Source organism: Tubulanus polymorphus, chromosome 4, assembly GCF_964204645.1.
Source record: "Tubulanus polymorphus chromosome 4, tnTubPoly1.2, whole genome shotgun sequence".
Classification (NCBI taxonomy): domain Eukaryota; kingdom Metazoa; phylum Nemertea; class Palaeonemertea; order Tubulaniformes; family Tubulanidae; genus Tubulanus; species Tubulanus polymorphus.
This window is the reverse complement of record NC_134028.1, coordinates 23,510,236-23,531,810: the sequence shown is the minus strand read 5'-3', so window position 1 is coordinate 23,531,810 and position 21,575 is coordinate 23,510,236. Positions and strand designations below refer to the sequence as shown.

The 21,575-nt window shown below is 36.9% G+C and overlaps 4 protein-coding genes across 4 annotated transcripts; all 4 read right to left on the bottom strand.

The window, feature by feature from the left end:
* Positions 1–6,142: 6,142 nt before the first annotated feature.
* Positions 6,143–8,205, bottom strand: LOC141904096 (uncharacterized). Its single transcript, XM_074792555.1, has 7 exons — positions 8,163–8,205; positions 7,860–8,060; positions 7,118–7,253; positions 6,929–7,040; positions 6,695–6,853; positions 6,512–6,618; positions 6,143–6,431 (listed from the first exon to the last, which is right to left on the bottom strand). The coding sequence occupies exons 2-7, from the start codon at positions 8,057–8,059 to the stop codon at positions 6,390–6,392; spliced, it is 756 nt and encodes a 251-aa protein (XP_074648656.1). The 5' UTR covers position 8,060; positions 8,163–8,205; the 3' UTR covers positions 6,143–6,389.
* A 1,964-nt stretch (positions 8,206–10,169) lies between these two features.
* Positions 10,170–12,733, bottom strand: LOC141904654 (uncharacterized). The gene is made up of 7 exons (XM_074793286.1): positions 12,713–12,733; positions 12,420–12,620; positions 11,568–11,703; positions 10,782–10,893; positions 10,548–10,706; positions 10,364–10,470; positions 10,170–10,273 (listed from the first exon to the last, which is right to left on the bottom strand). Coding segments are annotated over exons 1-7 (789 nt in total). The 5' UTR covers positions 12,715–12,733; the 3' UTR covers positions 10,170–10,201.
* Positions 12,734–13,520: 787 nt separating this feature from the next.
* Positions 13,521–15,568, bottom strand: LOC141904764 (uncharacterized). The gene is made up of 6 exons (XM_074793414.1): positions 15,562–15,568; positions 14,561–14,696; positions 14,120–14,231; positions 13,886–14,044; positions 13,705–13,811; positions 13,521–13,614 (listed from the first exon to the last, which is right to left on the bottom strand). The coding sequence occupies exons 2-6, from the start codon at positions 14,681–14,683 to the stop codon at positions 13,543–13,545; spliced, it is 573 nt and encodes a 190-aa protein (XP_074649515.1). The 5' UTR covers positions 14,684–14,696; positions 15,562–15,568; the 3' UTR covers positions 13,521–13,542.
* A 1,094-nt stretch (positions 15,569–16,662) lies between these two features.
* On the bottom strand, positions 16,663–19,016 carry LOC141904710 (uncharacterized). Its single transcript, XM_074793350.1, has 7 exons — positions 19,007–19,016; positions 18,704–18,904; positions 17,703–17,838; positions 17,262–17,373; positions 17,028–17,186; positions 16,847–16,953; positions 16,663–16,756 (listed from the first exon to the last, which is right to left on the bottom strand). The coding sequence occupies exons 2-7, from the start codon at positions 18,901–18,903 to the stop codon at positions 16,685–16,687; spliced, it is 786 nt and encodes a 261-aa protein (XP_074649451.1). The 5' UTR covers position 18,904; positions 19,007–19,016; the 3' UTR covers positions 16,663–16,684.
* Positions 19,017–21,575: the final 2,559 nt, after the last annotated feature.

The following is a 21,575-nucleotide window of genomic DNA, read 5'->3' as shown; positions in this document are numbered from 1 at the left end:
GAAGCGGACAGATGCATCAGCGTCAAACCGGGGACTGTCCGCAAAGCTGAGAATAAAGAATAGGTCAGTAGAAGCGACGTTAGTCCTGCTAGGGACAAGGAACACGTGACTACAGTTATAATACCTTCGATGTTCGTAGATTCAGCGAAATGACGCTCTAGAAACTCATCCAGACAGACGACCGAGATATTACCCATCAATCTCACCTGGTCTCTATTTAGAGTTAGATCCAAATCGCCTGGAATTACTAAGCTCAAACCACTTGTCGAATTGGTAAAAAATGAACGACTGAAAATCCTTTCGTTTTTACAAAACTCTCGTCTGCAAACGAAGATTTCTTTTCGTTTTCTTCCATTTCGTTGAATGTATTTGATGTGAACCCCGGAATTAAGTCGAACTGGTAACCATCTAGATCGAATGTCTGTCGCATTTTCATTTGATTCATCGACTAGTCGAATATACTGAATTCCTTGTTGTATCGTCCATGATATGTTTTGTTCTGGGAATCGTTTTTTGACGCAATCTTTTTGCGGTTGGTGGTTTTCAAAGTTTGCGACTGTAAGTTGTACGATTTTGAAAATATCGTGTTCCGAATTCGGTGTTTCGGCGGAGATCGTTATTTTGTCGTGTATTTGACTCTCGGTCAAATCGGTGAAAACTTTCAGCGTGAAACTGATCACGTGTAAACACGTCGATTCGTTGCACCAGTTTGTCACGATTGAAATATTAGCATTAAAATCCCCCGCGAAGACGCTAAATGTATTTTTCAGCTTGTCGAAAAAAGGAGCGTATTTGGTTTTAGATAATATATGCTGTACTCGCAAATATACGTACAGGGGACGATATAGATGTGATTCTGGAAACATTTCCTCGAAGTCAGAACGATTTTGACACATTTTGGTGATTGTATTGTAGATCATACCCGGGACTTTACACCCTAGCGACGAGTCGACTAATTTCCCATATTGGCGCAGTTGCGCTACAGTTACATCTGGTTTTGATAGGTCAAACAAGATCGATAATTTAGCGAATACATTCATTAAAAATGTGTTGTCCGATTGATGACAGGCGAGTTCTTCGAGGTTGAAACCGTGGCAAACAGCGCAGTGGTAGTTCCTGAACATGATATTGAGTCGTGTATGGCTCACTGTTTCCACGTAATGATGACATAACGAATCCGTCTGATTCGGACACCTCGTAATCTGTCGATGAACATCCGCGTTAAAACATCTCGTCGTCACATAACTGTCCCATTCAAATATTACGTCATACAAATTTCTTAATCGTGGGAACAGTTTGATGTCAACGGTGGGACTATCTGCTAGCCGTGGAATCATCGGAGTGACAAACTTAATTTGGACTTGTTTCAATTCGAAATTATCTGGAACGATGTCTATATGACAACTAAAGCAATAAAAGTTTCGAAAGAGCACTTTTTTGTAAATGACTGGTGTATATTGGATGAGGTCGGAGAGTTGGGAATTGTCATCTATATCAGAAGGATTTTGGCAAAGTTGACGGATTGAGTTATCGCGGTACTGCAGCGGACACATCGATACTGCCCAAAGATCGTCACGTACGTCGCCATACATTTCAAAATATGGCACGTCGAAATTGACGCAACTGGTGTAGTAGGAAAACCGATCGCTTTCCAATTTCTCATCCCCGCCCATCACGATTGACTTATTTTCACTAGTTTCATAACTCGGACAACATGTTCCCATTAGATAACAGAATTCGGTTTCGGAACACCAGTTGCCACCGTTATTACATTTGGACACATTCGTCGAAGGACCTAAAACAGCATCCAAAATATCGTAGAATTATGACAGACAAGAACAGCGTGAATGATGATTTTAAAGCTGAGTCGATGAAACACTGAATCGATATGAACTTACCGCTATAAATCTTCTTCGACGAACAAAGCGTCGCTATTTGAGATAAGATGCCGAGAACTGTGACGATAGCGAACATGTTTTCTGACTGGCGTCGACGACGATAAAGAATTTCATAAGGAATATTTAAAGTAATGATATTAGCGCGAATTCCACGCCTCGTCTACATTTAGTTTTTTTTTTAAATGATGATTGAAGATAGCGCAAAAGCTAATGCACTAATGGCGTTTAGAGTTAGACGCGTATAAAAGTGGCTGATATAATCTTATTAAAAATAGTAGGCAATTTGTATACCCGTGAATTTCGCCGTTGTAAAAAGTGGGCATCTGAATACACGTATGGCAAAAATAACGGCAGAATAACGATGCATACTTGTGATCATGTCAGTAGCACGTGTAATACATAATCTACACGAGTTTAATTTCTTTTATCTTCAGTTATTATTCATGGGATTCTAGAATCACTAGCGAATTCTAGGTTTAAGGGCTGCAGAGTATAAAGTCGTAGGGTAAGAGTAACGGTATGTTCTGAAAGAAAAAATTAGATTTACTCCAAAGAATTCTTGTGACTCGACCCCTTCTTCATATTGTTTGTTGCATTTAGCGCGTAGATTTTCGCGTCTATGGTTTGTAAAATACTATTTTGTAGATATCACTCTGTACATCTCGGCCAGAAAGTGGTGTATTCAGTACAATAAAGAGATCGTTGAATTAAATTGAACATACGCAGGAAAATCCACGCCTTACTTGTAGGTGATCAACTTTTGTCCGTCATTGTTTTGAAATGGTTATGACGCATATTGAAGACGACATTTAAATTCATACACGTAGATCGTCCCCTTATTTATTACTATCAGCTGTTATTACCTGTAAGATATTTTCGTTCTAGTTCTCGCCCATAATCATTAGTCACATGGCGAAGCTGGATATTGAAAATGATTCGCTGAAAAATCAAGTTCGTTTCAAGCATCGACGAAACGGTTAAGCGCATATTTTTTATCAATATTGTACATTCTTTTAATTGTCTACTTCATGATTAAATGATTTCTTGTTCGAACCAATTTCTAATATTCTGTCTCATTACTGGCATGTCACCCGTTTGTTGTCTATCGCTTTGGACAGTACATTTTTAACGACCACTAAAAGTCCTCGTTAGAATATGCCACACACAGAATTCTCCACACCCGGGAAAAGACAAAGATATTTTTCAAAAATGAAATCATTTTTATTGAGATATTATTCCATCGCTGATTTTTCGTAGTTTTGGAATCGTTTACATATTTTCTGTTTAATATCGATCTGGTCTAAACACTATTATTACAATATTACTTGACACCGTTGTTATTGCAACACGTTTCAAAAAGTCGTCGATACAAACGAAAAACCTTCGGTCTCAACACGAAGCAAATAAAAATGAGGAATCCCTGGGACCCGTTGAACGTCGTGTAGAAAATACGAAGTATTTCAGAATCGAACATCGAAACCAATAAACCAAGACACCACGTCAGACCCATTATCAATGAAAGTTTGACGATGAATAGATAACTTTTGTCGCGATTGGATCGTGCCGAACTGGCGGCCTTCTTCGCCTCGAATATAGCCCGCAGAGTTAAGACATAGTAGATCAAATTAGTTAAACATAGAATTAAAATCGGAGACAGAAATGTACACACAAGTTGCAGCCGATTTGAGATCCAACAAATTTTCTTTCGTTGGTCGGCGTATTTGAATCCAGTATCGGGTAACGCGAAGGTTATTGCGGTGAATATGAATATGGGGAAAAGCGGGAATAACCACGCGAATAAACAATAATAGCGATATCTTAGGAGCTTCTGCGAGTTCTCGGCGACTGTTGAATTGCTGAACGCGTGGAACGTATCGTAACTGATCACAGTGGTCCAAGAGAAAACGACGAACCAGAGATAATGAGTAGAAATACCGAGGATATTACAGAGCATCCAATAATGCGTCAGGAATTCCCGTGATATGATCGCGTTGAAAATAAGTACGACGAGGAATAGCGAAGCGGACAGATGCATCAGCGTCAAACCGGGGACTGTCCGCAAAGCTGAGAATAAAGAATAGGTCAGTAGAAGCGACATTAGTCCTGCTAGGGACAAGGAACACGTGACTACAGTTATAATACCTTCGATGTTCGTAGAGTCAGTCAAATGACGTGCTAGAAATTCGTCCAGACAGACGACCGAGATATTACCCATCAATATCACCTGATCTCTATTTAGAGTTAGATCCAAATCGCCTGGAATTACTAAGCTCAATCCACTTGTCGAATTGGTAAAAAATGAACGACTGAAAATCCTTTCGGTTTTACAAAACTTTCGTTTGCAAACGAAGATTTCTTTTCGTTTTCTTCCATTTCGTTGAATGTATTTGATATGAACCCCGGAATCAAGTCGAACTGGTAACCATCTAGATCGCATGTCTGTCGCATTCTTATTTGATTCATCGACTAGTCGAATATACTGAATTCCTTGTTGTATCGCCGACGATATGTTTTGTTCTGGGAATCGTTTTTTGACGCAATCTTTTTGCGGTTGGTGGTTTTCAAAGTTTGCGACTGTTAGTTGTACGATTTTGAAAATATCGTGTTCCGAATTCGGTGTTTCGGCGGAGATCGTTATTTTGTCGTGTATTTGACTCTCGGTCAAATCGGTGAAAACTTTCAGCGTGAAACTGATCACATGTAAACACGTCGATTCGTTGCACCAGTTTGTCACTATAGAAATATTAGCATTAAAATCGCCCGTGAAGACGCTAAATGTATTTTTCAGCTTGTCGAAAAAATGAGCGTATTTTGTTTTAGATATGTGCTGCAATCGCAAATTTACGTAGACCTGTCGATATAGATGTGATTCTGGAAACATTTCCTCGAAGTCAGAACGATTTTGACACATTTTGGTGATTGTATTGTAGATCATACCCGGGACTTTACACCCTAGCGACGAGTCCACTAATGTCCCAAATTGGCGCAGTTGCGCTACAGTTACATCTGGTTTTGATAGGTCAAACAAGATCGATAATCTGGCAAATGCACGCGCGAAGTCAGCCCGGTACGATTGATGACAGGCGAGTTCTTCGAGGTTAAAACCGTGGCAAACAGCGCAGTGGTAGTTCCTGAACATGATGTTGAGTCGTGTATGGCTCACTGTTTCCACGTAATGATGACATAACGAATCCGTATGATTCGGACACCTCGTAATCTGTCGATGAACATCCGCGTTAAAACATCTCGTCGTCAGATAAGTGTCCCATTTGAATTTTACGTCGTACGAATTTTTCAATCGTGGGAACAGTTTGATGTCAACGGTGGGACTATCTTTTAGCCGTGAAATTTCCGGTTTGACGAACTCAATTTGGATTTGTTTCAATTCGAAATTATCTGGAACGATGTCTATATGACAACTAAAGCAATAAAAGTTTCGAAAGAGCACTTTTTTGTAAATGACTGGTGTATATTGGATTAGGTCGGAGAGTTGCGAATTGTCATCTATGTCAGAAGGATTTTGGCAAAGTTGACGGATTGAGTTATCGCGGTACTGCAGCGGACACATCGATACTGCCCAAAGATCGTCACGTCCTTTGGCATGCATTTCAAAATATGGCACGTCGAAATTGACGCAACTGGTGTAGTAGGAAAACTGATCGCTTTCCAATTTCTCATCCCCGCCCATCACGATTGACTTATTTTCACTAGTTTCATAACTCGGACAACATGTTCCCATTGAATGACAGAATTCGGTTTCGGAACACCAGTTGCCACCGTTATTACAATTGGACACATTCGTCGAAGCACCTAAAACAGCATCCAAAATATCGTAGAATCATGACAGACAACAACAGCGTGAATGATGATTTTAAAGCCGAGTCGAACACTGAATCGATATGAACTTACCGCTATAAATCTTCTTCGACGAACAAAGCGTCGCTATTTGAGATAAGATGCCGAGAACTGTGACGATAGCGAACATGTTTTCTGACTGGTGTCGACGACGGCGGAATTTCAAAAGAAATATTCGAAGTAATGGATATCTAAATAGCGTGAATTCCACGCCTTATACATTTAGGTTCTTTAATGTTGATTGAAGATCGCGCAGAAGCTAATGCACTAATGGACTTACGAATAAAACGCCTTTAAAACATTCTTTTTAAAATATACATGTGATTGTTGTGAAAAACAGGCAATCGATAGAATATACGTGTCTCAAACGACTAAAGGTGACTATTAGGTTAAAGTCGAAAGGTCGCATAGACCATGAGCTCAAGAAACATTTCGGATTTTATTTTCACAAGATAGCGTGACTGCATTCTCTATATCATACAGAGTGTTTAAATGGTTATAAAGGTATAGATGAAATACAGAATAGCAATAAATACTGATGATTCTGTTTATTGTAATACGTAGTCAGTTATTCATAATCCATACGAGTTCAATTGTTTTCATTCTCAGTTCATTCGCGGAACTACTTTAGGCCAATCATGTGTTGAACGGATAGGGTAAGAAGAGTGATGGTATTTGCTAAAAGATAAAAGCAGAGAAGCTTAAAAATATTTCATCGATTCGACGAAGGGGTCCACATTTGCTCATGTGTAACTTACGTGTGTAGATATTTCTTTGATCGGTTTATCACATAATGTTACCCCGTCAAGTTCCTTCGCATCAAATTTGTCAATGCTTATGTCAAACTTAGGAAAGACCGCCTCACCTACATAGTGAAAAGCATTTACGGATAAGAAGGTGCATATACTTATCAGCGTAAGCGAATATTTATTTGTTTTTACCTCTACGCGGTAACAAATATAATCCAGAAATTTCGTTCAAATGGCAGTCTGGTAGCGAGTAGGTCAAATTGAATTCACTGAACATTTCACGTAACATGAATGTCATTCCCTTTCCAGAATCGTCCGTTCTGTTCGACACGGTAGAACTGTCTGTATTTCCTAAAACATCAAAATCATTACAAATCGCTGTTTACATCCTTTTCGTATACATGGAGCTATTTCATTTTTACTCACTTAGGAAACAGCGAATGCTATCAAGCTTTTCCCCCAATTTTTTCCTTCGAAGAAAGGCCGATTCATAATGTGCGTTTATACAAAAACTTCCTGTTTTCATTGATAGTATATTCTGTAAAAATGTGACAATTGGATCAAATTTGAATTAAGAATTGCGAAGTTTCATTTAGTTCAAGTATGTGTACTTACTTTGGTGAAGTCACCCATGAAGGCATAGTCCAACGGTCCATACCAACCAGCTTCATTGTTGCCTTCAATTCCAGCTGGTTTTTTCCTGTTCGTTATCGCCACGTATAATTTCTTTACGTCCATGTCTATCACGATTCTAAACGAATAACAATATCGTATGAAAAATGAAATCTTTCGAATCTCAAAGAACCTCCGAAAGACAAATTGAAATTTATCGCCCGTTGTTAAGTTCGTAGATCCGTTGCTTCTTCCTTCGAGACACTCTTAAACTCATCTGACCTTAATTCTTGGGAAAAACGCTTAGATATATAATATGAAATAGAATTCGTACCCGACATCGAATTGTCTAACAATCTATTTACAAGGGTAAGGTAAAATAGGCCAGGGATGAAAAATTATCTAAACGACTTAAATACGATGAATGGTTGGGTAAAGGGTTGGGCTAGACTAGAATGCGATTAACCTTTTACCTTCCGAGTCAATTTTTCATCCCTGGATATATCAACAACTTATATAATATCTATAATGACCTATAGATAGGACCACTGAGATGACTGACATGCAGAGCTAAATACGTCGTGTTAAGCATGGTCAATTGACAAATTCCGCATGACCTGAACGTAAAATTCTACGTACTTAAAGCAAATAGTGAAACAGATGTGTGATATCGGAAAATAGCAGATATGATAAATGGATTTCTCTAACTTCCCAATTTTTTATCATAATACTCGATAGCACATACCGTCCTTCGAGGATGAAAGTTGTCAATTCCTTATTAGGATCATTCTTGCGACCAGTATCCACAATACGGAATTCATAGTTGCCACCAAATTGACGTGGAACACAGCCACATTCGGCTCCAACATCATCACGCTTTTCTATATAGAAAGCATTACTGACTCCAAACGCCGCAGCAATGAACGCTATCAATGTAGGAATCATCCTGAAAGTGAACAACGTTTTGTTTCGAGCCTTCAAGACATATATACGGTTAACAGATTGTATAGATAAAGTCGTTCATTATAAGCTTACATGAGCGTGGTACCTTTTCTCGCAATTTCTCGCTATGAAATGACATATACGTAGAAAAATCCACGCTTAATTCTATTTATAGGTTATTACATTTTGGCAGTCACTACGTAACTGGTGTTTTGTGATAGATGGTAATGATGCCTATTACTGAACGAACTTTGCATTCAAGATTGAGCTCCAATCCAAATAAAATAACCATAAGCTAATAATTCTAACCACTAACCCGTAGATTGTCCACTTATTTATTGTATTAGCTGTTATTTCCTGTTAAATATTTTTGTCCCAGTCTTCGCCCGTAATAACGCAGAGGAAAAAGTTAGTTGGCATTTCGTGGCCTGAAATGTGAATTGATGATTACGTAACGTCTGCAAAATCGTGAGAACCTCTCGTGGGCATTTATCATATATATCGTTTATATCGTGACAATATGGTGGTTTCTCTTGAAATAAAGGTAAATCTTTGAAATAGTTGAAGAATGAACGAACGAAATGTTTTTCGTGGCAACGAAAAGATTATTTCGTTCCCACGAAAAAATATCTATTTCTCTCCGTATTTCTGGCGCCCGATTATCTGTATTGATTTTTCTTTAAACTTTGGCATAGTGATGCGCGTCAAAAAACATTAAGAATAGTCGCGTCGGAAATATGTCGCCTTCCGCGTTCGGTGCGTGTATGTACCAGTAATAGATAACGTTAAGAGTAGGTAGTTATATAGAAAGACTGTTTCATTAAAAGTTGACACTACGGAAGCCTCTAGGTGACGGACGAGATAATGTTCTCATAATTTCGACTTCGACTTTTGATGTCGAATTTCGTATTAAGTCGAATTTAGACATAATAAGTCGAAATTGTGAAAAAGATTATCTCATATGTCACCAAGGGGCTTCCGTAGGCATCCGTATGACGCTGAACAAAGATAAGTAAATTTTGATAAATTTTTCATGAGTGTAATGTTTTACTTCGCATTGTTTGGTAAAACACTGGAGCCATAAGTCTTTTATTAACAACTACTCAAAGCCTTGTTGACGACGAACGTCTTTGAATATACCAAATTTTCACGCCCGGAAAGAGATGAAGATACTTCAAAATCTAAATCAATTTATTTGGATATTGTTTACTGTTTTTTCGTTTAGTATCGATCTGGCCTAAACACTATTATAACAATGTCAACACCGTTGTTATTGCAACACGTTTCAAAAAGTCGCCGATACAAGCGAAAAACTTTTGGCCTCAACACGAAGCAAACAAAAATGAGGAATCCCTGGGACCCGTTGAACGTCGTATAAAAAATACGAAGTATATCAGAATCGAACATCGAAACGAATAAACCGAGACACCACGTCAGACCCATTATCAATGAAAGTTTGACGATGAATAGATAACTTTTGTCGTGATTGGATCGAGCCGAACTGGCGGCCTTCTTCGCCTTGAATATAGACCGCAGAGTTGAGACATAGTAGATCAAATCAAGATAATAATCAAGTCGAACTGGTAACCATTTATATCTGATGTTCGTCGCATTTTGAATTCCTTGTTGTAACGTCGACGATTATGTTGTGTTCTGGGAATCTTTTTTTTTGACAAAATCTTTAGCCAGTTGGTGGTTTCGACGACGATGGAATTTCATCAAGAAAAACGTAAAGTAATGATATTTTAGATAGCGTGAATTCCACGCCTCGTGTATATTTAGGTTCTTTAATGATGATTGAAGATAGTGCATAAGCTAATGCACTAATGGAATTTAGAATTAGATGAATTTAAAAAATTACCGATATAATCTTATTATAATAATATATAGATTTAACAATCTTTTGAAAATACGTATTCAAAAGTGTTGCTTCAATTCAGTATTCTTGAAGATGATTATTTTTAGGTTATAGTTGAAAATCCGAATAAACTATTAGCTTAAGTAAGATTTCAGACTTGATTATTCACTATTAGAAAGGGAGGTTCCATATTATCCTCACAGCTCGGCGATAGTGTTTCATTGGTTACATGAAATACAGAACAGCAATAAATACTGATGATTCTGTTTATTGTAATACATAGTCAGTTATAAAAAGTCAAAGACAATATCTTCTCCAGGCAGATCGTCGAATGGATAGGGCAGGAGTGATGGTATTTCCTGAAAGAAAAAACCACAGAAACTCAAAAGTATTCAGCGATTCGACGGGGACCGAACCCATTTTCTCATTGCACTGTTTCTTGAACTTACGTATGCGGGAATTACTCTCATCGGTCCATCACATGGTTTTACCCCGTCAAGTTCTTTTGCATCCAATTTGTCAATCTTTATGTCAAACTTAGGATACACTACTTTACCTACATAGTGAAAAGCATTGACGTAAAAGAAGGTGCATATACTTATCAGCGTTAGCGAATATTTTGTTTTTTTTTACCTCCACGTGGCATGAATTTAAATCCAGAAATTTCGATCAATTGACAGTCTGCTAGTGAGTAGGTCAAATTGAATGCACTGAACATTCTACGTAACATGAATGTCATTCTCATTCCAGAATCGTCCGTTCTGTTCGACACGGTAGAACTTTCTGTATATCCTAAAATAACAAAATCATTACAAATCGCTGTTCTCATCCTTATCGCATATGTGAAGCTATGTCATTTTTACTCACTTGGGTAACAGCGAATGATTTCAAAATTTGTTCCTATGTTCTTCCACTGACGATTCGCCCATTTAAAATATGCGTTCGCACAACGATTGCCTGTTTTACTCGATATTATATTCTGTAAAAATGTGATATCTGAATATCATTATTTAGATTACAAACCTCGCAAACTCCACTAATGCCGCAAAGTTACTCAGTATGTATTTGTATAATGATATGTAGATTAAGATGCTCAAATCACAAACTACCAATTGAGACCGGTCGTTTCTATAATATCCCTAGGGATGAACGCATATGCGATAAGTGCATTATGAACCTCGTCGGTAACGAGTTCCATTTCATTCTAGAATGTAACTTTATTTACACAATTACTAAAAACAGGCGATCAAATCTATACGCACCTCAGGCACTTTTTAACACGGCAAAGTACAAGAAACGGCTTGCCCGTTATATTAAAGAGGCAAATAAACTGTTATAACACTACCCCCTGAATTCCTCACCAGTTAGGCTTACAGTGCACTATATTCCTCTTTTAGCGATAGCGATTCATAAGTATTCTTTAAAAAGCGTTATTTATTGTATCAGATCTATATCAATGTATGTACTTACAAAAACTCCTGCGAAATTGTTTTATTTAATTTTTTTGGTCATCTTCTGGCCACCATGTGATATGTAATATTTAATATGTATTGTAGGACGGACTTATATGTGCTCAGAATTTTTTTTTGTAAAATATGGATCAAAATGAACTGGAATGAAAAGAGGTTTGAAACTTCGGAACTTGGTACTTACTTTGGTGAGGTCAGCCATCAAGGCGTAGTTCATTGGTCCGTACCAACCAGCTTCATCGTTGCCTCCACGCCCAGCTAGTCTTTTCCTGTTCGTTAGCGTCACATAGAATTTTAATTCGTCCATATTTATCACGATTCTAAACAAATAGAAATTTGTATAAGAAATGGAATGTACGCATATAAAATATGAAATAAACCTAGTATCATCCGAAAAATTTGGAAATTATGGCACCCTGTTAAGTATATAGATCCCTTGTCAAGAAGAGATAAGTTGATCTACATTATATTGATACATTTATTCTGGAAAACGCTTAGATACGTTCATAATCTATAAAACATAATTCATATCCGATATCTAGTCTTACGATAGTGCTTATGTCATCCATCTTGAGAGTTTCAAAATGACTATTGAGAATTTTGGCGTTCATTTTGTAATTAGATATATTTCATAACTCTAATTTTATTTCTGATGAAATTTGAAAATTATTTTTGAGGAGATGTGCACTACGTCGTCAATATATCTGGGCTAGACTGGTTGCCGGCCAATTCAAATTCAATTATCGATATTTTCAAATCTGAAACAACTTCATAGATCCTTAATTATCAAATGATGTATATTGTATCGTTCATTGTCGACAATATCAAGCAATATGCGATAATATTTTCCAAAGCTTCATTAAACTATCGAGTTAATTTTCTTGCCTTGGATTGAGCATGGTTAACTGACAGATTCCACGTGATCGGAACGTAGCAATTTAGTTAAAGCGGATAGTGAAATAGATTAGACCAGGTATGATAAACGGATTTCATCAACCTCTCAATCTCTTGAATAACAATACTTGATAGCACATACCGTCCTTCGAGGATAAAAGTCGTCAAATCCTTGTAGGGATCATATTTACCACCCATATTCAAAAATCGGAGTTCATAGTTGCCACCGAATTGACGTGGAAGACAGCCACATTTGGCTCCAACATCATTACGCTTTTCTATATAGAAAGCATTAATGACTCCAAACGCCACAGCAATGAACGCTATCAATGTAGAAATCATCCTGAAAGTGAAAAATGTTTTGTATTGAACCTTAAAGCCATATATTCAGTTTTATATGCAGATTTTAAAGATAGTCATTCATTATAAGCTTACATGAGCGTAGTACATTTTCTCGCATTTCCTCGCTATGAAATGACATATACGTAGAAAAATCCACGCCTACGTAATTCTATTTGTAGGTTATTACATTTTGGCAGTCATTACGTAATTGGTGTTTTGTGATAGATGGTAATGATGCCGATTATTGAACGATCTTTTCATTCAAGATTGAGCTATAATCAAAATAAAATAACCAATAGCTAATAATACTGACCACTTACCCGTAGCTCGTCCATTTATGTATTGCTATTAGCGTTTATTTCTGTTAATGTTTCGTCCCACTCGTCGCGCATAATAAAGCAAAGGAAAAAGTAATATATGTATCGTAAATAAAAGTATCATATGTATCGTTTATATCGTGATTCGGTGGTTTCTCTTGAAATAAAGGTAGATCTTTGAAATATTGGAAGAATAAACGAACGAAACGTGTTTCGTGGCTACGAAAAGGTTATTTTGTTCCCACAAAAAAAAATTCTTTTTCTCACCATGTCACCTACGGGACTACGTATCTCTATCGCCCGATTATCTGTATTTATCTTTTTTAACCATGGCGCAGTGATGCGCGTCGAAAACTTCTTTTGAATATATGTATTCAAAAGTGTTGCTTCAATTCAGTATTCCTGGAGATGATTTTCTTAGGTTATAGTCGAATAGTCGAATAAACTATTAGCTTAAGTAAGATTTCAGACTTGATTATTCACTGTTGGAACGGGAGGTTCTATGCTATCCTCACTGCTCGGCAGAGGTTTCATTGGTAATAAAGGTATACATGAAATACTGAATAGCAATAAATGTTTATTCTCTTTATTGTAATTCATAGTCATTTATAAATAATCAAAAATATCAATCCTCTCCAGGATGCTGTTGAATGGATAGGGCAGGAGTGATGGTATAAACTGTAATAAAAAACCAGAGAAACTCAGAAAGTATTCAGCGATTCGACGAGGACGAACACATTTTCTCATTACATTGTTTGTTGAACTTACGGATGCGGAAATTTCTCTCGTCTGTTTATCACATAATTTTACCCCTTCAAGTTCTTTTGCATCCAATTTGTCAATCTTAATGTCAAACTTAGGAAACGCTTCCCGACCTACAGAGTGAAAAGCATTGACGTAAAAGAAGGTGCATATACTTATCAGCGTAAGCGAATATTTTATTTTTTACCTCTACGTGGCATAACTAATATTCCTGAAATTTCGTTCAAATGGCAGTCTGGTAGCGAGTAGGTAAAATTGAATACTCTGAAAAGTTCACGTATCATGAATGTCATTCTCTTGCCAGAATCGTCCGTTCTGTTCGACACGGTAGAACTTTCTGTATTTCCTTGAATATCAAAATCATTACAAATCGCTGTTCCCATCCTTATCGTATACACGGAGCTATTTCATTTTTACTCACTTGCATAACAGCGAATGCTATCAAATCTTTTTCCTACTTTTTTCCACTGACGAGACGCCTCTTCAAAATGTACGTTCAAACAATATTTGTCTTGTTCCCTCGATATTATATTCTGTAAGAGGCAAATAAACTGTTAACACTACCCCCTGAATTCCTCACCAGTTAGACTTACAGCGCACTACAATCCTCTTTTTTGATAGCGATTGAAAAGTATTCTATAAAAGCTGGATTGTATTAGTTCTATGTATCAATGTATGTACTCCTGCAAAATTATTTCATTTTTGATTTTTTGGCCCCATCTTCTGGCCACCTTGTAATATGTAATAATGTAATATGTATTGTAGAACAGACTAATCTGTACTCATAATTATTTTTTGTATAGTATGGAGTGAAATAAACTTGAATGAAAAAAGGTTTGAAACTTTGGAACTTTTTACTTACTCTGGTGAGGTCAGCGATCAAGGCGTAGTTCATTGGTCCGTACCAATCAGCATCATCGTTGCCTCCACGCCCAGCTAGTCTTTTCCTGTTCGATATCGTCACGTAGAATTTCAATTCGTCCATATTTATCACAATTCTAAACGAATAGAAATTTGTATAAAAATGGAATATGCGTATATCAAAATTGGAATATGCGTATATCAAAATATGAAATAAACCTAGTATCATCCGAAAAATTAGGACATTATGGCCCCATGTTAAGTATATAGATCCCTTGTTAAGAAGAGAAAAGTTGATCTACATTATATTGATACATGTATTTTGGAGAAAACGCTTAGATACATTCTAAAACATAGATCATGTCCGATATCTAGTCTTACGATGAACGTATAAATAGTATGGTAATTGGTTCTTGTGACGTTTCTTAGCGCGGTTGTTTGGTGCCGTACAAACCGTTACGATAATGTTTATGTAGATTGATACTATGTATTATTTTAGGGGGTTCTGTGTGAGTCGACGCGCCTACGTCACCCGTCTTGGCGTTTCAAGATAACTATTGAAAATTTTGGCGTTAATTTTGTAATTAGATATATTTCATAACTCTTATTTCATTCTTGATAGAATTTGATAATTATTCTTGAGGAGATGTGCACTACGTCGTCAATATATCTGGGCTAGACTGGTTGCCGGCCAATTCAAATTCAATTATCGATATTTTCAAATCTGAAACAACTTCATAGATCCTTAATTATTATATGATGTATATTGTATCGTTCATTGTCGACAATATCAAGCAATATGCGATAATATTTTCCAAAGCGTCATTAAACTATCGAGTTAATTTTCTTGCCTTGGATTGAGCATGGTTAACTGACAGATTCAACATGATCGGAACGTAGCAATTTAGTTAAAGCGGATAGTGAAATATATTAGACCAGGTACAATAAACGGATTTCATCAACCTCTCAATCTCTTGAATAACAATACTTGATAGCACATACCGTCCTTCGAGGATAAAAGTCGTCAAATCCTTGTAGGGATCATATTTACCACCCATATTCAAAAATCGGAGTTCATAGTTGCCACCGAATTGACGTGGAAGACAGCCACATTTGGCTCCAACATCATTACGCTTTTCTATATAGAAAGCATTAATGACTCCAAACGCCACAGCAATGAACGCTATCAATGTAGAAATCATCCTGAAAGTGAAAAATGTTTTGTATTGAACCTTAAAGCCATATATTCAGTTTTATATGCAGATTTTAAAGATAGTCATTCATTATAAGCTTACATGAGCGTAGTACATTTTCTCGCATTTCCTCGCTATGAAATGACATATACGTAGAAAAATCCACGCCTACGTAATTCTATTTGTAGGTTATTACATTTTGGCAGTCATTACGTAATTGGTGTTTTGTGATAGATGGTAATGATGCCGATTATTGAACGATCTTTTCATTCAAGATTGAGCTATAATCAAAATAAAATAACCAATAGCTAATAATACTGACCACTTACCCGTAGCTCGTCCATTTATGTATTGCTATTAGCGTTTATTTCTGTTAATGTTTCGTCCCACTCGTCGCGCATAATAAAGCAAAGGAAAAAGTAATATATGTATCGTAAATAAAAGTATCATATGTATCGTTTATATCGTGATTCGGTGGTTTCTCTTGAAATAAAGGTAGATCTTTGAAATATTGGAAGAATAAACGAACGAAACGTGTTTCGTGGCTACGAAAAGGTTATTTTGTTCCCACAAAAAAAAATTCTTTTTCTCACCATGTCACCTACGGGACTACGTATCTCTATCGCCCGATTATCTGTATTTATCTTTTTTAACCATGGCGCAGTGATGCGCGTCGAAAACTTCTTTTGAATATATGTATTCAAAAGTGTTGCTTCAATTCAGTATTCCTGGAGATGATTTTCTTAGGTTATAGTCGAATAGTCGAATAAACTATTAGCTTAAGTAAGATTTCAGACTTGATTATTCACTGTTGGAACGGGAGGTTCTATGCTATCCTCACTGCTCGGCAGAGGTTTCATTGGTAATAAAGGTATACATGAAATACTGAATAGCAATAAATGTTTATTCTCTTTATTGTAATTCATAGTCATTTATAAATAATCAAAAATATCAATCCTCTCCAGGATGCTGTTGAATGGATAGGGCAGGAGTGATGGTATAAACTGTAATAAAAAACCAGAGAAACTCAGAAAGTATTCAGCGATTCGACGAGGACGAACACATTTTCTCATTACATTGTTTGTTGAACTTACGGATGCGGAAATTTCTCTCGTCTGTTTATCACATAATTTTACCCCTTCAAGTTCTTTTGCATCCAATTTGTCAATCTTAATGTCAAACTTAGGAAACGCTTCCCGACCTACAGAGTGAAAAGCATTGACGTAAAAGAAGGTGCATATACTTATCAGCGTAAGCGAATATTTTATTTTTTACCTCTACGTGGCATAACTAATATTCCTGAAATTTCGTTCAAATGGCAGTCTGGTAGCGAGTAGGTAAAATTGAATACTCTGAAAAGTTCACGTATCATGAATGTCATTCTCTTGCCAGAATCGTCCGTTCTGTTCGACACGGTAGAACTTTCTGTATTTCCTTGAATATCAAAATCATTACAAATCGCTGTTCCCATCCTTATCGTATACACGGAGCTATTTCATTTTTACTCACTTGCATAACAGCGAATGCTATCAAATCTTTTTCCTACTTTTTTCCACTGACGAGACGCCTCTTCAAAATGTACGTTCAAACAATATTTGTCTTGTTCCCTCGATATTATATTCTGTAAGAGGCAAATAAACTGTTAACACTACCCCCTGAATTCCTCACCAGTTAGACTTACAGCGCACTACAATCCTCTTTTTTGATAGCGATTGAAAAGTATTCTATAAAAGCTGGATTGTATTAGTTCTATGTATCAATGTATGTACTCCTGCAAAATTATTTCATTTTTGATTTTTTGGCCCCATCTTCTGGCCACCTTGTAATATGTAATAATGTAATATGTATTGTAGAACAGACTAATCTGTACTCATAATTATTTTTTGTATAGTATGGAGTGAAATAAACTTGAATGAAAAAAGGTTTGAAACTTTGGAACTTTTTACTTACTCTGGTGAGGTCAGCGATCAAGGCGTAGTTCATTGGTCCGTACCAATCAGCATCATCGTTGCCTCCACGCCCAGCTAGTCTTTTCCTGTTCGATATCGTCACGTAGAATTTCAATTCGTCCATATTTATCACAATTCTAAACGAATAGAAATTTGTATAAAAATGGAATATGCGTATATCAAAATTGGAATATGCGTATATCAAAATATGAAATAAACCTAGTATCATCCGAAAAATTAGGACATTATGGCCCCATGTTAAGTATATAGATCCCTTGTTAAGAAGAGAAAAGTTGATCTACATTATATTGATACATGTATTTTGGAGAAAACGCTTAGATACATTCTAAAACATAGATCATGTCCGATATCTAGTCTTACGATGAACGTATAAATAGTATGGTAATTGGTTCTTGTGACGTTTCTTAGCGCGGTTGTTTGGTGCCGTACAAACCGTTACGATAATGTTTATGTAGATTGATACTATGTATTATTTTAGGGGGTTCTGTGTGAGTCGACGCGCCTACGTCACCCGTCTTGGCGTTTCAAGATAACTATTGAAAATTTTGGCGTTAATTTTGTAATTAGATATATTTCATAACTCTTATTTCATTCTTGATAGAATTTGATAATTATTCTTGAGGAGATGTGCACTACGTCGTCAATATATCTGGGCTAGACTGGTTGCCGGCCAATTCAAATTCAATTATCGATATTTTCAAATCTGAAACAACTTCATAGATCCTTAATTATTATATGATGTATATTGTATCGTTCATTGTCGACAATATCAAGCAATATGCGATAATATTTTCCAAAGCGTCATTAAACTATCGAGTTAATTTTCTTGCCTTGGATTGAGCATGGTTAACTGACAGATTCAACATGATCGGAACGTAGCAATTTAGTTAAAGCGGATAGTGAAATATATTAGACCAGGTACAATAAACGGATTTCATCAACCTCTCAATCTCTTGAATAACAATACTTGATAGCACATACCGTCCTTCGAGGATAAAAGTCGTCAAATCCTTGTTGGGATTATATTCATCACCCAAATCCAAAAATCGGAGTTCATAGTTGCCACCGAATTGACGTGGAAGACAGCCACATTCGGCTCCAACATCATCACGCTTTTCTATATAGAAAGCATTACTGACTCCAAATGCCACAGCAATGAACGCTATCAATGTAGGAATCATCCTGAAAGTGAACAATTTTTTGTTTCGAGCTAAAAAGACATATATACGGTTAACAGATTGTATAGATAAAGTCGTTCATTATAAGCTTATATGAGCGTGGTACCTTTTCTCGCAATTCCTCGCTGCTATGAAATGAAACGTAAAGAAATCCACGCCTACGTAATTCTATTTGTAGGTTATCACATTTTGGCAGTCATTATGTAACTGGTGTTTTGTGATAGATGGTAATGGTGCCTATTACTGAACGAACTTTTCGTTCAAGATTGAGCTCCAATCCAAATAAAATAACCAAAAGCTAATAATTCTAACCACTAACCCGTAAGATTACCCACTCTATTGTAATTATCAGTTATTTCCTGGTAATGTTTCGTCCCACTCGTCGCCCATGATAACGCAGAGGAAAAAGTAAGTCATTCCGTGGCCTAAAATGTGAACTGATAATAACGTGTCGTCTGCAAAATCGTGAGAACCTCTCGTTAGCATTTATCATACATGTATATCGTTTATATCGTGATAATGTGGTGGTTTCTCTTGAAATAAAGGTAGATCTTTGAAAAATTTGAATATAAAAACGAACGAAATATTTTTCGTGGATACAAAAAGACTGAAAAAATATCTATTTCTCACCATATCACCTCCGGGAGCGCGATTATCTGTGTTTATTTTTTAACTATGACACAGTGATGCGCGTCGAAAACATTGATAACAGTCGCGTAGGCAACATGTCGCCTTATACTCCACGTTCACTGCGTGTATGTACCAGTAATAGATAACGCTCGGGGTATCAGGTCGTTCTTATAAACGACTGTTTCATTAAAAGTTGACACTGAACAAAATCGAGTCAATTTTCAATCAATTAAATGTTTATATAGTGTAACATTTTACTTCGCGTTGTTTGGCGAGACACTGAACCATCGATCCTTTATTAACAACCACCCAAAGCCTTGTTGAAGACGAACCTCTTTTGAATATACCAAATTTTCACGCCCGGAAAAAGAGAAAGATACTTCAAAATCTAAATCAATTTATTGGGATATTGTTTACTGAATTTTTTGTTTAATATCGATCTGGTCTATTTACTATTATTACAATATTACTTGACACCGTTGTATTTGCAACACTTTTCAAAAAGTCGCCGATACAAGCGAAAAACTTTCGGTCTCAACACGAAGCAAATAAAAATGAGGAATCCCTGGGACCCGTTGAACGTCGTATAAAAAATACGAAGTATTTCAGAATCGAACATCGATACCAATAAACCGAGACACCACGTCAGACCCATTATCAATGAAAGTTTGACGATGAATAGATAACTTTTATCGTGATTGGATCGAGCCGAACTGGCGGCTTTCTTCGCCTTGAATATAGCCCGCAGAGTTAACACATAGTAGATCAAATTAATTAAACATAGAATTAAAATCGGAGACAGAAATGTAAACACAAGTTGCTGATGATTCGAGATCCAACAAATTCTCTTTCGTTGGTCGGCGTATTTGAATCCAGTGTCGGGTAACGCGAAGGTTATTGCGGTGAATACGAATATGGGGAAAAGCGGGAATAACCACGCGAATAAACAATAATAGCGATATCTTAGGAGCTTCTGCGAGTTCTCGGCGACTGTTGAATTGCTGAACGCGTGGAACGTATCGTAACTGATCACCGTGGTCCAAGAAAAAACGACGAACCAAAGATAATGAGTAGAAATACCGAGGATATTACAGAGCATCCAATAATGCGTCAGAAATTCCCGTGATATGATTGCGTTGAAAATAAGTACGACGAGGAATAGCGAAGCGGACAGATGCATCAGCGTCAAACCGGGAACTGTCCGCAAAGCTGAGAATAAAAAATAGGTCAGTAGAAGCGACGTTAGTCCTGCTAGGGACAAGGAACACGTGACTACAGTTATAATACCTTCGATGTTCGTAGATTCAGCGAAATGACGTTCTAGAAACTCGTCCAGACAGACGACCGAGATATTACCCATCAATCTCACCTGGTCTCTACTTAGAGTTAGATCTAATTCGTCTGGAATTACTAAGCTCAAACCACTTATAGAATTGGTCACAAATGAACGACTGAAAATCCTTTCGTTTTTACAAAACTCTCGTTTGCAAACGAAGATTTCTTTTCGTTTTCTTCCATTTCGTTGAATGTATTTGATATGAACCCCGGAATCAAGTCGAACTGGTAACCATCTAGATCGCATGTCTGTCGCATTCTTATTTGATTCATCAATTAGTCGAATATACTGAATTCCATGCTGTATCGTCCATGATATGTTTTGTTCTGGGAATCGTTTTTTGACGCAATCTTTTTGCGGTTGGTGGTTTTCAAAATTTGCGACTGTTAGTTGTACGATTTTGAAAATATCGTGTTCCGAATTCGGTGTTTCGGCGGAGATCGTTATTTTGTCGTGTATTTGACTCTCGGTCAAATCGGTGAAAACTTTCAGCGAGAAACTGATCACGTGTAAACACGTCGATTGGTTGCACCAGTTTGTCACGATGGAAATATTAGCATTAAAATCTCCCGTGAAGACGCTAAACGTATTTTTCAGCTTGTCGAAAAAATGAGCGTATATGGTTTTAGATATATGCTGCAATCGCAAATTTACGTAGACCTGTCGATATAGATGCGATTCTGGAAACATTTCCTCGAAGTCAGAACGA

What these genes read in the sequence shown, in the direction of transcription:
- LOC141904096 (XM_074792555.1), bottom strand. Translation starts at nt 8,059, where the DNA reads ATGATTCCTACATTGATAGCGTTCATTGCTGCGGCGTTTGGAGTCAGT. An exon ending in ACTTTCATCCTCGAAGGACG is followed by an intron (nt 7,254 to 7,859) that starts GTATGTGCTATC and finishes TTATTCGTTTAG; the next exon opens with AATCGTGATAGACATGGACG. An exon ending in TCATGGGTGACTTCACCAAA is followed by an intron (nt 7,041 to 7,117) that starts GTAAGTACACAT and finishes ACATTTTTACAG; the next exon opens with AATATACTATCAATGAAAAC.
- LOC141904654 (XM_074793286.1), bottom strand. An exon ending in ACTTTTATCCTCGAAGGACG is followed by an intron (nt 11,704 to 12,419) that starts GTATGTGCTATC and finishes CTATTTGTTTAG; the next exon opens with AATCGTGATAAATATGGACG. An exon ending in TGATGGCTGACCTCACCAAA is followed by an intron (nt 10,894 to 11,567) that starts GTAAGTACCAAG and finishes ACATTTTTACAG; the next exon opens with AATATAATATCGAGTAAAAC.
- LOC141904764 (XM_074793414.1), bottom strand. Translation starts at nt 14,683, where the DNA reads ATGGACGAATTGAAATTCTACGTGACGATATCGAACAGGAAAAGACTA. An exon ending in TAGCATTCGCTGTTATGCAA is followed by an intron (nt 14,045 to 14,119) that starts GTGAGTAAAAAT and finishes TTGATATTCAAG; the next exon opens with GAAATACAGAAAGTTCTACC. An exon ending in ATTAGTTATGCCACGTAGAG is followed by an intron (nt 13,812 to 13,885) that starts GTAAAAAATAAA and finishes TTCACTCTGTAG; the next exon opens with GTCGGGAAGCGTTTCCTAAG.
- LOC141904710 (XM_074793350.1), bottom strand. Translation starts at nt 18,903, where the DNA reads ATGATTCCTACATTGATAGCGTTCATTGCTGTGGCATTTGGAGTCAGT. An exon ending in ACTTTTATCCTCGAAGGACG is followed by an intron (nt 17,839 to 18,703) that starts GTATGTGCTATC and finishes CTATTCGTTTAG; the next exon opens with AATTGTGATAAATATGGACG. An exon ending in TAGCATTCGCTGTTATGCAA is followed by an intron (nt 17,187 to 17,261) that starts GTGAGTAAAAAT and finishes TTGATATTCAAG; the next exon opens with GAAATACAGAAAGTTCTACC.